Source organism: Myxocyprinus asiaticus, chromosome 40 (assembly GCF_019703515.2).
Source record: "Myxocyprinus asiaticus isolate MX2 ecotype Aquarium Trade chromosome 40, UBuf_Myxa_2, whole genome shotgun sequence".
Taxonomy (NCBI): Eukaryota; Metazoa; Chordata; class Actinopteri; order Cypriniformes; family Catostomidae; genus Myxocyprinus; species Myxocyprinus asiaticus.
The window spans coordinates 35964874-35980112 of NC_059383.1; the positions used below are offsets into that span (position 1 = coordinate 35964874).

The 15239-nt window shown below is 35.1% G+C and overlaps 1 protein-coding gene across 2 annotated transcripts in view; it reads right to left on the reverse strand.

The window, feature by feature from the left end:
• Positions 1-11766: 11766 nt before the first annotated feature.
• The window catches only part of LOC127430972 (collagen alpha-1(V) chain-like), a 146168-nt gene continuing 142695 nt past the window's right edge, over positions 11767-15239 (reverse strand). For both annotated transcript variants that reach the window (XM_051681104.1, XM_051681103.1), the window contains exon 66: positions 11767-14479. In XM_051681104.1, the coding sequence (XP_051537064.1) occupies positions 14333-14479 (147 nt within the window). In that variant the 3' untranslated portion in view covers positions 11767-14332. The remainder of the gene's footprint in view (positions 14480-15239) is intronic.

A 15239-nucleotide genomic window follows, 5' to 3' on the forward strand; every position in this document is an offset into this window, starting at 1 on the left:
GTTTTATAATAATAGAATGTATATATTTTCTGTATAACCAAGTTATGTTACACTAATGAATGGGTCTTTCTGCATTATCTTGAACACTGTCTAGCATTCATTTCATGTGTTATTGTAGTTTACCTTGCTGAATAATTACAGATTAACATTGTTTATGACAGATACTGTGCAGGCAAGATCAAGTTAGCTAAAGTTACACAGATCAATCCTTATGGCACTATATTTCACATGCTTTGCAGTTATGTAAGTTTACCTGTCCAATAAGAAGAACGGCAATTCAGGGTCGGTCTTGATCCCCAAAACCGAACGAAGGTCCCTCCAGGAATCAAATGCCCTGACGATGTTCACTCTAGTTTTCGCTCGACCAAGATCATGTCCCCACTTAGCCAGACAGGATTCAGTAGATAAATGTGTTTTGTTTTGTTTTTTTTTTTTTTTTTTTTGGCATACTCAGAGTTTGTGTAGAAGTTGGTGTTGTGCTGTGAGCCGGACGTTTGCTGGATTCCATCTCTAAGATAACGTTACCTAGTGTTGCAGACAGTTGTTGCTGCTGAATAGCGGAAGAGAAGCACTGAGGCAAGGCTCTCGGGAGCGCACATAAACGTCACATCCTTTGGATTTTCCCAGCAAAAGCGACCCGCTCCCTTCGCATGAAAATCAGCCTACAGGCTTTAATAGGCAACCTAGGAAGTCCGGGAAGGACTCATTTTTTAAGTTGCGTTACAAGCCGTTCACACATTGGCAAAAAAAAAGTTGAATATTACATGAAAATTGTTACATATTGCACCTTTAAGCATGTCATAGTAACGAGCCGATCTCAGAGCTACACTCTTTGTTTTTTTACTTAAAAATATACCTCCAAAATATTTATTCCACATCACTGCATGACATGTATGTTTTCAATATGCATCTTTTTATAAAGAACAGCAAGCAAAGAGAGAGAGAGAAAGAAGTGCCTTAAAGTTTTCTATAGTTTCAAGCTCCTTCAGCTGAGTCTATTTTAAACAGCAGTCTTTTATCATTTCGCAGGCTCATATTACTGATCAAATAGCGAGAAGTGACAAAGAGAAGAAGAAGAGCAGAAACATAAAAGAAAACTTCTAGCTTGTATGGCGCCCTGGGTGAAACCCTGGATGGGGGTTGTGGGTGGTTGGAAATGAGATGGCTGGTGAAGTTCAGGGCACCATGCCCATGCCTAAATCCGCCCCTGTGATAGAGAGATTGTTTTTGAAATGCAGGTGGAATTGCGTTACTGTTAGGGAAAATGTTATAGAGTGTTGATCGTGAATGTCAGGAGGATTTCGTAAGTCCATATGTGTGAGTTTGTGTTTGAGTCCTGCTCATTAGTACTGAGGTTTAAGTATTAACCTGTCAGGACAGACAGAAGAGATTGAAAGTACTGTATTAATAAGGAGAAGCAGATAAAAATAGAGAGATTGATGGATGGATGGAAAAAATTGGAGGATAAAATAGTGGGAGTTGGAAAGGGGGAATATTAACTAAAGCTACCTTTTAAAAGGGAGTGGAGATAAGAAATAATAGACATTTTCAGAACGGAAATTTGCTTAACATTTTTAAGTCCCCAGATGCTCTTCTGCACACAGACACTGTATTGCCAGGTACCTGTTCATCATTCTAATTTTTAAGGGATTTTACATGTATATTTTATATGTAAAATTATCCTTTCACAAGCTAATCAAAAATGAATACGTGAGATTTAAATTTTTTAATTTTTTAAATTCCCAACTTTTATCCTCAATCATAATAAATTGCAATGAATTGCATAAATCAATATTAGCTGAGAAAGGCCCTTAAATAAATATACTTCAAAAGGATAAAAATTATTTCAAAGAATTATTAATATATTGCATAATAAATGCAACTTAAGATTGAAAATATATTGCACTAGTGTTGCAGATGTCTAAAGCATTAATACAAAAAGTAGCTTTAGCAGTCAATATATTGTTTGTTTTATTCCAAGGAACAAGCCCACAGTCAACAGCAATCCATTTTGCAATTGAGTTTGTCATCTGTTCTCTTCTCACAGGATGCGTTCTTGTGTTTGGTCTGCGCTATTTTAAATTTTCGGTTTATGTGCATCAAACAGACAATTTTGGAGCATCTCATTGGTATTCAACGTCATAAATGCAGCATTTTTAGGATGCTGTGTCAAGTTTACAGTAGTTGAAACTTTAAAACTTGCCTTTCGAGATCCCTGCATACTGTTGTGTTTTGTCCAGCTGTCAAGCATGCGTCCTGTGTGAGCAGCTCTCATTCTGTGCCTGCACTGCTTGTGAGGTTTGACGAGGCGCCTTCACTACCCCATGCTGAGGCGGCTCAAGCTTGATTTGCTCTGATGGTAGGAAAATACATACTTATGGAATATACGTACAGATCAGGGAGCATGATTAATTATGTTTTTTTTTTTTTTACTTTTTTAAAATATAATTAATTGCACTAAATTAACGCGTTAAATTGACAGCCCTGAAAATGTCTTCATTTTTTAATTTATTTATTTATTTTAATTTGTTTTATTATTAATTTGTTTGATTACTTACAGTAAATACAAGTTTTATACAAGTTAATCTCAATCGACAGCGCAAAAATTGTGACTCGTCTCTTTCTTTTTTTTTTTTTTATATACAATAGTAAATGGGGCCAACCCATTAATGTTAAAATACACACTGTAAAGTATAATGAGACGTAACCAAAATGTGTTTTAACATGATTTTTAGTGTGATAAAATCGCTTATAAATTATATCCATTTTACAGCTTCGTTTCCATGGTGAAGTAATGCCATACCCTAACTTTAAAACTACCATTTTGGGGGGCCTGGGTAGCTCAGCGAGTATTGACGCTGACTACCACCCCTGGAGTCGCGTGTTCGAATCCAGGGCGTGCTGAGTGACTCCAGCCAGGTCTCCTAAGCAACCAAATTGGCCCGGTTGCTAGGGAGGGTAGAGTCACATGGAGTAACCTCCTCGGGTCATTATAATGTGTGGTTCTTGCTCTCTGTGGGGCGTGTGGTGAGTTGTGCGTGGATGCCGCGGAGAATAGCGTGTGCCTCCACATGCGCTACATCTCCGCGGTTGTGCGCTCAACAAGCCAAGTGATAAGATGTACGGATTGACAGTCTCAGATGCGGAGGCAACTGAGATTCATCCTCCGCCACCCGGATTGAGGCAAGTCACTACGCCACCACAAGGACTTAAAGCGCACTGGGTATTGGGCATTCCAAATTGGGGAGAAAAATAAAAAAAATATTAAAAATATAAAAAGATAATAATAATAAAAAAAAAACTAAAATTTTAAACAACATTTCAGCTCAAATAAAACACAAATGTTAACAGAAGAAAAGTGCTTTTGTAAGTGCTTTTATAAAATGATAAGCTTCGCATTTCTGCCTTTAAATCCTCAAAAAACTGGCCCTGTTCACTTCCATTGTAAGTGCCTAGATTTTAGCTGATTATTTTATTGTAACATCATTTATTGCTTTTTTAAATATATTTATTTTTAAGAAAAGCAGGGATGTGTTGAAATAATGTTTTGTGGTTATTAACATTGTGGCAAAAAATGCTGTTGATTGAGCTTAACTTGTATTAGACCCGAAATATTCCTTTACAGTAATAAAAACAATGAAACAGCTTTCATTTTGAACAGCTTTTTCAGCCTATCTTCTCCAACCACCTAGAGACCAATTTTCACAATCCAATCAATTGAATGGATTAAATCAGCTCTCACCCTTTTTGTCTCATGGAATAAATCCATCACATTACAGAAGTTAAATGGGTTGGAAATAGGGCTGCACAATTAATCGGAAACATAATCCTGATTAGAATTACGGCTTCTGCAATGAACTGATCTTGACAAGTGTCAATTACAGCATTCTATTTAGATCTACTCCTGACAAACAGAACACTCCCATTGTAATATAACAACGTAATAGCAATGAAGTAATTAAGGAAAACAGTTCTCCGTTGGATGGGAGTGTAGTCTAAGAATATGGTTTGCATTTGCCCCACACAAAATCAAATATATATGGGAAATTTTATGAATCAAAATTAATAATCATTATTACAATATCAAGGGAAATAATCGACAATTATTATTTTTGATATAATCATGCAGCCCTAGTTGCAAATGTTGTTTCATCTTAATTTCAAATGAATTTAGCAGATTTTCTGTCATTTCAGTGTCTATTACAGAATGTGCTGCTTCATGGGCCACATAGAAACATGGTTTTCACATATGTTGAAACCAAACTGTTAAAATCCCTCTAAATGTAATTAAGATGTAAACAATCTATCTTTTACTTGAATCAACAATATATATGTCACTTAGGTGTGGTGAAGGTTAGTTGAGGGCACATCCAAAGATCTCTTTCTTTGTCTTTTCTCCCTATGCTTCTTTCTATTAAAGCTAGTGTGTCTCATTCCAGAGGCTCAGCTGCAATAAAGATCCATGTAATCCCCCTATCTATTTAATTCCATCTATTCCTCTCCTCGTGTTGAAGTGGAATACACGGTCAGCATCACCATCTGGGTGTGCTACGGATCAGGTGGCTGTTTGCTACGATTAAACGTCTTCAAATCTTCTGGCTGCTCTTCTCAGAGCAAACAAACAGATAGAGAGAGAGGAGAAGTGGAAGGGTGTGAAGCTTGATGTTCGATTCTAATTCAAATGGTTCTCTTGAATCAGTTAGTTTTGATTGATTGGTTGAACCGATTTACAAATCATAAAAACTCATCGTAAACTCATGAGCTACATCGGAAGGCCCAAATAGAATTTGCAAATTTTTATTTTATTTTATTTTATTTTTTACATTTTCTGCACTGATTGTGGGGCCATGGCTCCAGATTCTTCAACCTGATTGACCTTTTTACATTCACTCGCTTGTTAGCAACTTTAGAAAAAGAACAAGTAAAAAAACGCAGCACTGTCCCACCTCAACCCATTCCGTCAGGTAATTTCAAATTTGTTTGACAGTTTTCCACTGTGTTTGAGAGCTGTGATTAAGACAGCCTTCACCTACGCTCTCTTCTTCTGATGATGCAATTTTGCCTAGATGCAATGAGCCTTCGGTTTTTATCCTGAGATCTTTCACTCTAGAAGGAGCAATTGTCGTACGACATGACAGGAACAGGAGAAGGAAGAAATGTTGACACATCATCTGCCAATACATAATTAAAAAACTGATTGATCAAAGTGGGGCCTAATGCACCCTCCTGTCTTTAATGCTACGTTTGGCTTCTATAATAATTAATATCTTTTGTTCTCTGGCTTGGTAACAAGGGCGCTGAGATTGTTGCTCCAGGGCTCATCAGGATGTCATATTAGGATCCTTAAAAGCAGCTTGATTCTCATGACAGTGGCTAGATCAAACACTCCACTTCATCTCAGGTTGTTTCCTGTCTTCATTGGCTTTGACTTTCAAAGAGTTAAAAACTGCAGCCGCAAAATTATTAGCCCATCAATTTTCTGATTGCTTCAATCACTTTTCTATTCTGGAGCAGTTTGAATAAGTATGTGTGTGTCTGTGTTAAGGAATGAGAGCTGAGTGTATGTGCATATATAAAGCTGTTTGTGTGTCATAGGGATGAAAGCCTCACAAGCTTGTTAAAACCTGACAAATGGACCTTGTAGGAGCATTTGCCATAATTTGCCACATATTCGGTTATTTGTCGGAATTCGGAACTGGGAATAAAGAACATTTATTGCGAAAGATATGCGTCAAACACTACTCGAATTAGCAGGAAGTCCATTCTGAGCTATAAGCCTAAATAGCACAAAACATAGATCTTCAAATGATAAAATCACTCACATTAAAGTAAAAAAAATCTAACTTTCACCACCTGCAACTGCAACTCTTGTGGCTTATTAGCCATTTGGGATGCTTAGATATTTAAACGGTTTAGCATTTATTTGGTGGAATAATTGTCTGCACACCAGAGCAAAAGAAAAAAAAAACATTGGCTTACCGTTTACCAAGTGATACATTTTGATGGGTGAAAAACAATCTTGAATCACGACTAACAGTCTAAAAGTCACAAGAAGTCCTCTTTGCAACCTGAACTTCTTCAGAATGTCAAATCTTTGTGACACCTGTGTTTTAAAAGCTAGACGCAGTGCACTGAATGAAACCGAATGCAGGTGTCTAGAGATCTTGACACATTGTTGTCGGTCCTGCCCGAGACACAGCAAAAAACACAGTGAGATGCGGCGCAGTTGTCAAAGGCCATCCAACATGTGTTTAGATAGAAAAACTGTTGCAGACGCATTTTAAAAATCACGTTTGTACAGCCCCTAACTCGCCCTATTTGAAAAACTAACCCAAACTCGGCCCGAAACCCGAAAGTTTGTCGGGTCCTGTTGGGCTTGGGTCAGGTTAAAGACCTCTAATGCATTTGTAGAATACCCGAACAGTGATTTAAGTATTCGAATACAGGCGCATCCGAGTTTTTGTACTAACCACCCATGACCACGACAAGCATGTAATTGCTGTCAAGCATCTCAAGCATGCTCTTCACTGACACTTGTGTGGAAATGGTTTACAAGTAAACTTTTGGAATTACACCACAACTGTGGGATAGTCAGAAATTATGAAAAATGTATAGAGATCATTTTCACACAATAAATATAAAAATGGCATGGATTTAATTTAGCTACTTGCTGCCAAAAATACTAATACTAATGAAATAACAAAGTAAAGAGACATATGTCCATCCTTATTCTGCTATAACCAGTGTAAATAATTAAATTAATCCCTTATTGCAGATTACACAAACACACACAAGTCACTGCTTAGTTGAGGTGTGGTAAACATTTTCTGAATCAAATCTGAACTTTGGTTTGCTGTTTGCATGCTATCTATCGATCGATCGATAGATAGATAGATAGATAGATAGATAGATAGATAGATAGATAGATAGATAGTGTAATTGACAGTGGTTTGATTCTAAATTAGACTCAGATCAGTGTGTTATTCACCTAAATCCCCAGAGAAAAACTTCACACGGTTGAATTTACACATCAGACACTCTCTCCTCTGCATCTCTCTCTTTCCCAGTCTTGTCCTCTTTAAGCAGGAATCCCCTCATCCACAGGATGTGATAGAGAAATGCTGCTGGAAATATTCTCTGGCCACTCGTAATGTAAAGCTCATTGCTCTCAATGCACTTTCAAAGATACTCCTATATGTAAAATTGTCAAACGTGCACGCTCTCTGTCGAGAGAGAGACTAGAGAGAGAGAGAGAGAAAGAGTAACAACAAACACTCCTAAAGGCTATGTTTGTTGTTACATTTTTATACTTTCTATTATCCTGTACATAATTTATAGCAACCTTTATACCTTCAATCTGGACACTTCAACAGGTGGCACAGTTGTCCTTGATGTTGTCCTCTCAGTTTAGATGCTGAGTTACAGTATAGATTTCATAGATGTCATTGGTGGACATCTAGTAATTACTGAGAATTTAGTATTTCAGCAGTATAGAAGGAAAATAAAAAGTGTCTTTCATTCAGACAGGATCCGTTTTCAAAACTACATTGGTGTTACAATTATTTAGGGACATGGGACATCCATGGGAACCACCAAATTTTATTATGCCCGGGAGTAGGCAGAAAGTACTCAATCCGTAATGAATTTGCACTTGACAGTGCAACAAAACATGTAGCTTTAGTTATGGTATTCGACAAAGGTCAAAATAAAGGAGAAGCATCGTGAACATTTATAGACATCAATCACAGATATTATGGGTACATTATTCCCTATTTGGACAGGATAAGATTTCTCAGAGGTCCCCTGAGTTAGCCAAAAAACAGTAGGTAATTTGCACCGTGATTTTTACTGAGGTTGTGTGAGAAAAACAGACTTGTTTGATTCATACAAGATTACTGTAAATCACAAAGGACATCTGTGAAGCTCGATTTTTCTGGGAAAACTAGTCACATCCGGATAGGGCTTATGTTCAGAATTGAATATTAGATTACAACTTGCTGTGTACTGCACAGTGTGCATACTGCCAAGTGCCAACTATTTTTATTACATACGTGGAACAGCAATGTAGAATGCAACTAGATTCTCATTACATGGCCGCAATACTTTGCATGTTTAATTCATTGAGTGCTGTCCAGTTATTTTATATTATATATTATATTTTTTCTTTTTTCTTTCTTTCTTTTTTTTTTCTTATTTGACAATGACTAATGACTAAATAATAAAAGTAGTATGGTGTAATATGACACTCCAATCATACCCAGTGAGTTAAGAATGAACACCTTGTCTGTGTGTATTTGAGTTGTAAAATGTAAAAAATAATTACCTGGTCAAAGTTTTAATATTTCATTTTTTGTTTCTTGCTGGTTTCACTAATTTTGTTTAGTTTCCCGTTTAGTTTACATCTTGTTTGGCTTACTTTGGATGTTAGCCTTTAGATATTTTAGAGGATAATTATACAAGGAATAAACACTCAATCTGCATTTGAATCACGAATCCTGCTATACTACATAAGTATACATTTTTGGCCCCCAAAATTTTCATCAAAAATAAAAATGTACACAAGATTCATCTGAGCACAATATTAACTAGATTTGAATTTTCCTTCTTTACAGTTCTAGCAATATTAAACTCTTTGCAAGTTATAAGGAGAGTCCTACACAGCTGTTCTTTTCCTGCTGAGACGGGCTGACTCACTAAATGATATGTTAATACTCTCTGCTCCAGTGCTCGGTCCTGCAGTCTGGGCTGTTTTAAATGGATCTAGGCCAGTGACACAGGGCTCTTGTGTAAAAGGCTCCAGTCACTGAGCTGTCTGTGTGCACTTTCCCCACCTTTCCTTATTCGGAAAGGATATTTTGAATGATAAGTAATATCCTGTTATAACCACTGAATAAATCTTTGAAACTTGCCAAATCAATATCAGATTTTTCTGATGTGTAGACACAGGCTGTATCAACTATTTTATAACTGTTTCCAAAGCAGCTTATCTAATCAGAATTTAGAGTCCGAACTATCCTTTTTATAAAGGTTATTTGATAGATGAAAGCCAACAATTAGTGTCAGGTTTTCATTTGACATGCATTTTAATGAAAAGGGGCTTAAATTGGTTTATGAAATACTTTTAAATTGTAACAAAATGCTTTACATCTTTTTAATTGAACTAGTTTTTCTTTTTTTTTTCATTAAAATTTCCTTGTTCATTCACAATATATATATATATATATGTGTGTGTGTGTGTGTGTGTGTGTGTGTGTATACAGTATATGTGTATATACAGTTTATATACAGTGCACACACTGTGTGTGTGTGTGTGTGTATATATATATATATATATATATATATATATATATATATATATATATATATATATATATATATACATTCTACCAAATTAGTTCAAACTGCAGTCCCACAATAAAAATAACTACTATAAAACATTTTATAAATATATATTTAGATTAAAACCCAAAACGTTTATTTACTTGAAAATGATGGAATCTCACTATTCACTATACGGCCATGATAGACATGGGATGCAGTCTCACTTGTTTGTCTGTCTATCTATCTATCTATTGAAATGCTATGTAAAAGCTATACCTCTTGTTAGATATGTGTCCCTAAGATATTGTACAATATATAGTGTAAAAATTTATATATATATATATATATATATATATATATATATATATATATATATATATATATATATATATATATACAGTTCCAATCAAAATGATTCAACCCCCTGACCAGCAATACATTCTGGTGATGTGAATTAAAACACATCAACTAAAACCTCAGTAAACAGTCAAAATAAGTTTTTAATACACATTTGAGTGATTTTGAGAACAAAGAGTTCGTCAATCATTTGTGGTGCATCCTTTATCCTTAATAACAGCAAATAAATGTTTCAGGTAAGTGTTCTCAGGCTTCAGTTCTCTATTAGAATTTGTACACATTTCTCATGAGCAAAAGCTTCCAGCTCATTGACATTCTTTGGTTTCTGTGCTGCCACTGCTTCCTTGAAATCCCAACAAAGGTTTGCAATGGGATTTTAATGATGGACTGAAAGGGCCATTTAAGGACATTCCACAACCTATCCCTGAACCAGATTTTGGACAACTTGGATGTATCCTTGGTGTTATTGTCTTGCTGGAAAGTCCAGTGATCACCGAGCTTCAATTTACACACTGAAGGCATCACATTTTTGCTATAATGGCCTGATACCTGAAAGAATCCAAGCTGTCAGTCACATAGTCAGGATAGCCGTTTCCTGCAGCCACAAAACACCCCCATAACAGGACTGACCCACCTCCATGCTTGACTGTGGGGATGGTGTCGTTCTTGTTATCACCTTGTCATCTTACAACAGATGTACTGCTGACCCATGGGTCTAAAACTCATTTTCAGTTTAGTGTCATACGTCTATAAAACCTTCTTCCAGGACTCCACAGGTCTTTCCTACTTCTTTCCTATTACTTCTTGAATATTCAAGTCAACATTTCCCTTGGTGAAGTTTTGCTTTCTTCCACACCCCAAGAAGGTTGCTGTTGTACCTTATTTTAAAAATGTATGAATGGTGCTGCCAACTTTGTCTATTGGAAATTGAAGTGCTTTGGAATTGTACTTTTAGCCATGACCTTTCTTGTGTAATGAAATAATCTCCTCTATTAGCTTTTGAGACAGCTTATTTTTAATTGCATTTTTTGCATAGAAATACATTTTTGCTTACAATGCTAAACTTAAATAAGTGCCATTGCAGATTGATGACAATTTTGTTTTAAAACAATGACTTGTGTACCTTACATATTTAAGAAACATCTACATGCAATAGGGGTTGAATAATTATGACATGGCTGTATTTTAAAAAATCCTGCTATTTAGAAATATTAGGTTATATATTCACACTATAACTTTGAATGTGTCACTCAACTGATACAGATGTAAAGTTTAAAAATTCTGGGTCATCAGAAAAGCTTACCTTTGTAAATCCTTACTGTCTTGGGGGGGTTGAATAATTTCGATTGCAACTATATATATATATATATATATATATGTGTGTGTGTGTGTGTGTGTGTGTGGACGAAGCTTTAGGGAAAAACATACAAATTTTGAAATGTTTCCAACTTTGAGTTTCAACCAATTCAGTAGAATTGTCCAGATATTCACATATAAATTAAAAAAATTTTTTTTATTACTATACCTTTTATATTAATGCAACTAGTCAAAATTATTTTTTTCAATCTAATATAATTTGTATATATTTTTTTATTTACAGTATATATGTTATATTTTATTGTTTTGTACTAATACAAATCTTTTCACCACCTTGAAATATGTTTAACATTGTGGTTGTTGTTGTTTCCATTTCCTACCTGGCTGTAATAAGATGCATTAGATGAGCTGCTACTTGAAATCTTTTCTGTATCACTCCATCAAATGATTCCCACGTTAACTATTGTGCCAGTACTGCTGTTCTTCATCAAAAGCAATGATAATTCCAGCCTGATGCCATTTCCCTTTTTTCTTAAGATATGACATTTCACATGTATTTCTAAAGAAAGTCCTGGAAAAAGTCCTTTCTCAGACTTAACCTTGTTTGCCTCAAACATATATAACATGAAAGGGTGACCAGTGACATTTCTACATTTCATCACTTGAGTATTTCACATGTGTACTCACATGACCCCCTGCAATTATCAAATAGATACATATATATAAAATGATGTCAGATTTATATGTTTCAGATATGAAGAACACTACTGGTATCAATTAACATTTATTATTTTTAAATAATACAATAAATATACTACAAAGGAACATCGGCTTTGGTAAAGAGTTACAACAATCATTGCTTTCTCTCCATTTCACAATGAAGGACAGGCCTATTTTCATCTGAGCACTTGAAAAGTAGATATCAATACTGGTGATAAAAATGTGGATCTGGCATCAAATCAAACTGGGGGAAGAAACATTAAGAGAAAGAGCTTAACAATTTCATGCATACAGAAATGTTTTAATGCTTCAAAAGACATACAAGTGTGGGTGGACACAGTAAACTTGAATTTATTGACACACACACACACACACACACACACACACAAAAACATTATCTCTTCTATCTGCTCGTACACAGGTTTGACAAGACTGCAAAATGCACAAACAAACAAACATTACAAAGACAAAAACAAAACAGAATAAACTATTGGCAGCATTACTGCTGGTTTTGAAATGTACAGAAAAATGTGTGTGTTGTTTTGTATTGATAGAAATGTGATATTCCATCTGTATTTTGAATCACCTTTAAAGACAGTTCAAGTCATACTTAAAAATTGGACAGCAAGATTTCGCAGTAGCAGGTGTAGTGGTTTAAAGCTAGATAAAGAGTGCATAAGAGAAATTCCTAGTGGCAAAAGATGCTGAAAACTCTAGATAGATGATTAAGATGGCTCTATTGAACTGGAAGTCTTCATGCGCAAATGCAATGCAAAAGTATCTAGAAAAGTTTTTGATCTACAACATAATTGAAGAACCGTCTTAAATTAAAAACTACATCTGAGAAATATCTTTGGAAGGACAGCTGAAAGTTAACTATGAATTCTTCTGCATATGCGTTTGGTAAGCCATTGGTTAAGAACACAGAACCCTCCAAAATATATCTAATTAATGTCCCAAACCAATTTTCCAAAGCTATTTGAACTGTCAATAGTTGAAGTATTTTAAAAGTTTCATTACTCTCATTTCCATGCAGGAAATGTAAAAAATACAAATAATAAAATGCTCTCAGTTATGTTGTAAATAAACTAAGGTAACAATTTACATTACAGAATTCATCTTACACATAATATATGTTATTATGTTTAATTACAATAGCTTTAACGTTAACTGTGTACAAGTGGCTCCATCTAATAATTACAAATGATGCTGTTAATTACTCTAGAAGTAAAACTATATCATGTGCAATCTGAACATTGTAATGCAAAGTGTAAACTAAACACTTTGGCTGACCATAAAAGTACATAAATTATCCACATATGCAATACTCATTACAATTAGTTTCTGGACAATGTTAAATGTGGAAAAAAAAATTGATCGGAGGAATGATAACAGAAGAAAAAAACATTTTCATCTACAAATGAATATGATTTTACAGCATGCATAAAAATACTTCCCCACCTCAGACATTTTACCCACAGGAAGCAAAGCTAAGACTTTGACAGAAAGTGTGAAATTGCTTAGGCAACACCGCAGAGCCATTTTCAATTAAAACGAACAATAAAAGGAAACAACGGTATATATTTGTAGCACCACAGACAGAAGGAAATAGCACCTAGTTTACCGATATTGTGTTTCCTCAGTGTGATGGTCTCTCTAGAGGCGAGTACAGTTTTCATTAATGTAAAATAAAAGTCATAATTCCATGATCAGATTCGCCTCGTACAAGCGGGTCACGTTCACAAGGACCCACAAAAACAAGCAAATCAATGCTCATATAATGGCTGTGTGCTGTTTTACTTTTATTGTCATTTCATTGTTTAAATTACAAGACATTCTTCACATCTGCAATAAGACACCATTTAATTGTTGCAGTTGCTTTTTCTTTGTTCTTTAAAAAAATTATTTTGTTTTGTTTGTTTCAGACTCGTGAAAAATTTCCTCAGGCTCACGTTTATTTGGGGATATTATTATTATTATTATTATTATTATTTTCTTTTTTTCATGTTTCCAATAACCAGCAGCTCTGTCCTTATCGTTCAATGGGTTCACATGCATGTTTTGAAGCCAGAGCCAAAAAAAAAAAAAAAAAACACTTCACCAGAGAAAAATATACAGAAAGTACTTACAAACATAGAAAAAATATTTATATATATTTATATATATAATCACCATTCCAGGGAATGGAAGACAAGTATGCACAAAAAACAAAGCTTGGAAGTAAGAGTGAAAAGGGGGAGCAACATTAAAAACAAACAAATGAAAATTTCTCGTACAAGAAATACTGAACCGTACATTGCACTATATGAGGAGTCCGGGAACAGCACCTTTATGGGGGTGGGGTGAAGAGACAAGCATAAGGTGGGCAGAGCTGGAAACATGAGTGATGACCTCATCCAGTTTCAAAACTTGCATGTGATACAGAGAGTACACTTTAAAAAAAAAATGTTGCTCTTTTTTATAATAACCCATTGCTTAGACATCCATTCTTTCTTCTCTTCAAATTTTGATATCTGTTGGGTTTTTTTGGAAACACAAAACTATACAAATAAGTTGCCCTATTTCTTTCTTGTGTTTTGTTTTGGAGAAAATGAATACGTGTGCTCGGCGAGCAGTCTTAGCCGATGAAACAGGCCGGTCCGACCTCAAAGCCGAACTTCTGTGTCGCTCCACCAAAATCGTTGAACATAATGTCAACAAATGGTACCTGCTCCACTTTCGGTGTGTTGATCTCAAGAATAGTCTTTTCATATCCCTTTTTAAACTACAGGGGGGGAAAAAGGTAAAAGAGGAATAGGGAGAAAGAAAATAATGCAAGTTTTACTTCACAGTGAATCAGTGCACAGAAGCAATAAATATAAATAAGATAAGAATGAGAATGAGCAGTCATTGGTAAAACCATTCTTATTTAAATTGCGTAAATTGTTGCATCACTGTGACAATTTGTACTGATGTGACGATTGCATAAATTGTAAATTGTTCGTAAAAACATTTTTACATAAATTGTCACGTCAAGAGAATTTACATTGATGTGACAACTGCATAAATTCTAAATGGTCAATAGAATCACTGTTATGTACAAACCCAATTCCGGAAAAGTTTGGGACAGTATGGTAGATGCTAATAAAAGCATAAAGGAGTGATTTGTAAATTCTGCTCACCATGCGCTATATTGAAAGCACTACAACATCAACACATTATTTGATGTTTTACCTTGTGAATTTTTTTTTTTATTTTTTTGAAAATATACACTCATTTTAAATCAAATGATTGCAACCCGCTCCAAATACGTTGGGACAGTACTACTGTGTGACATCACCATTTCTTCTAATAATACTTATTAAGCGTTAGGACAATGAAGACAAAAGTTAGCAAGCAGAATTTTCCCCCATTCATCCATTATGTAGGTCTTCAGATGTGCAATTGTACGTGGCCTTTGTTGCCATATTGTGTACTTCATAATGCGCCACACATTCTCAATTGGAGACAGGTCAGGACTGCAGGCCGGCCAATCTAGCACCCAC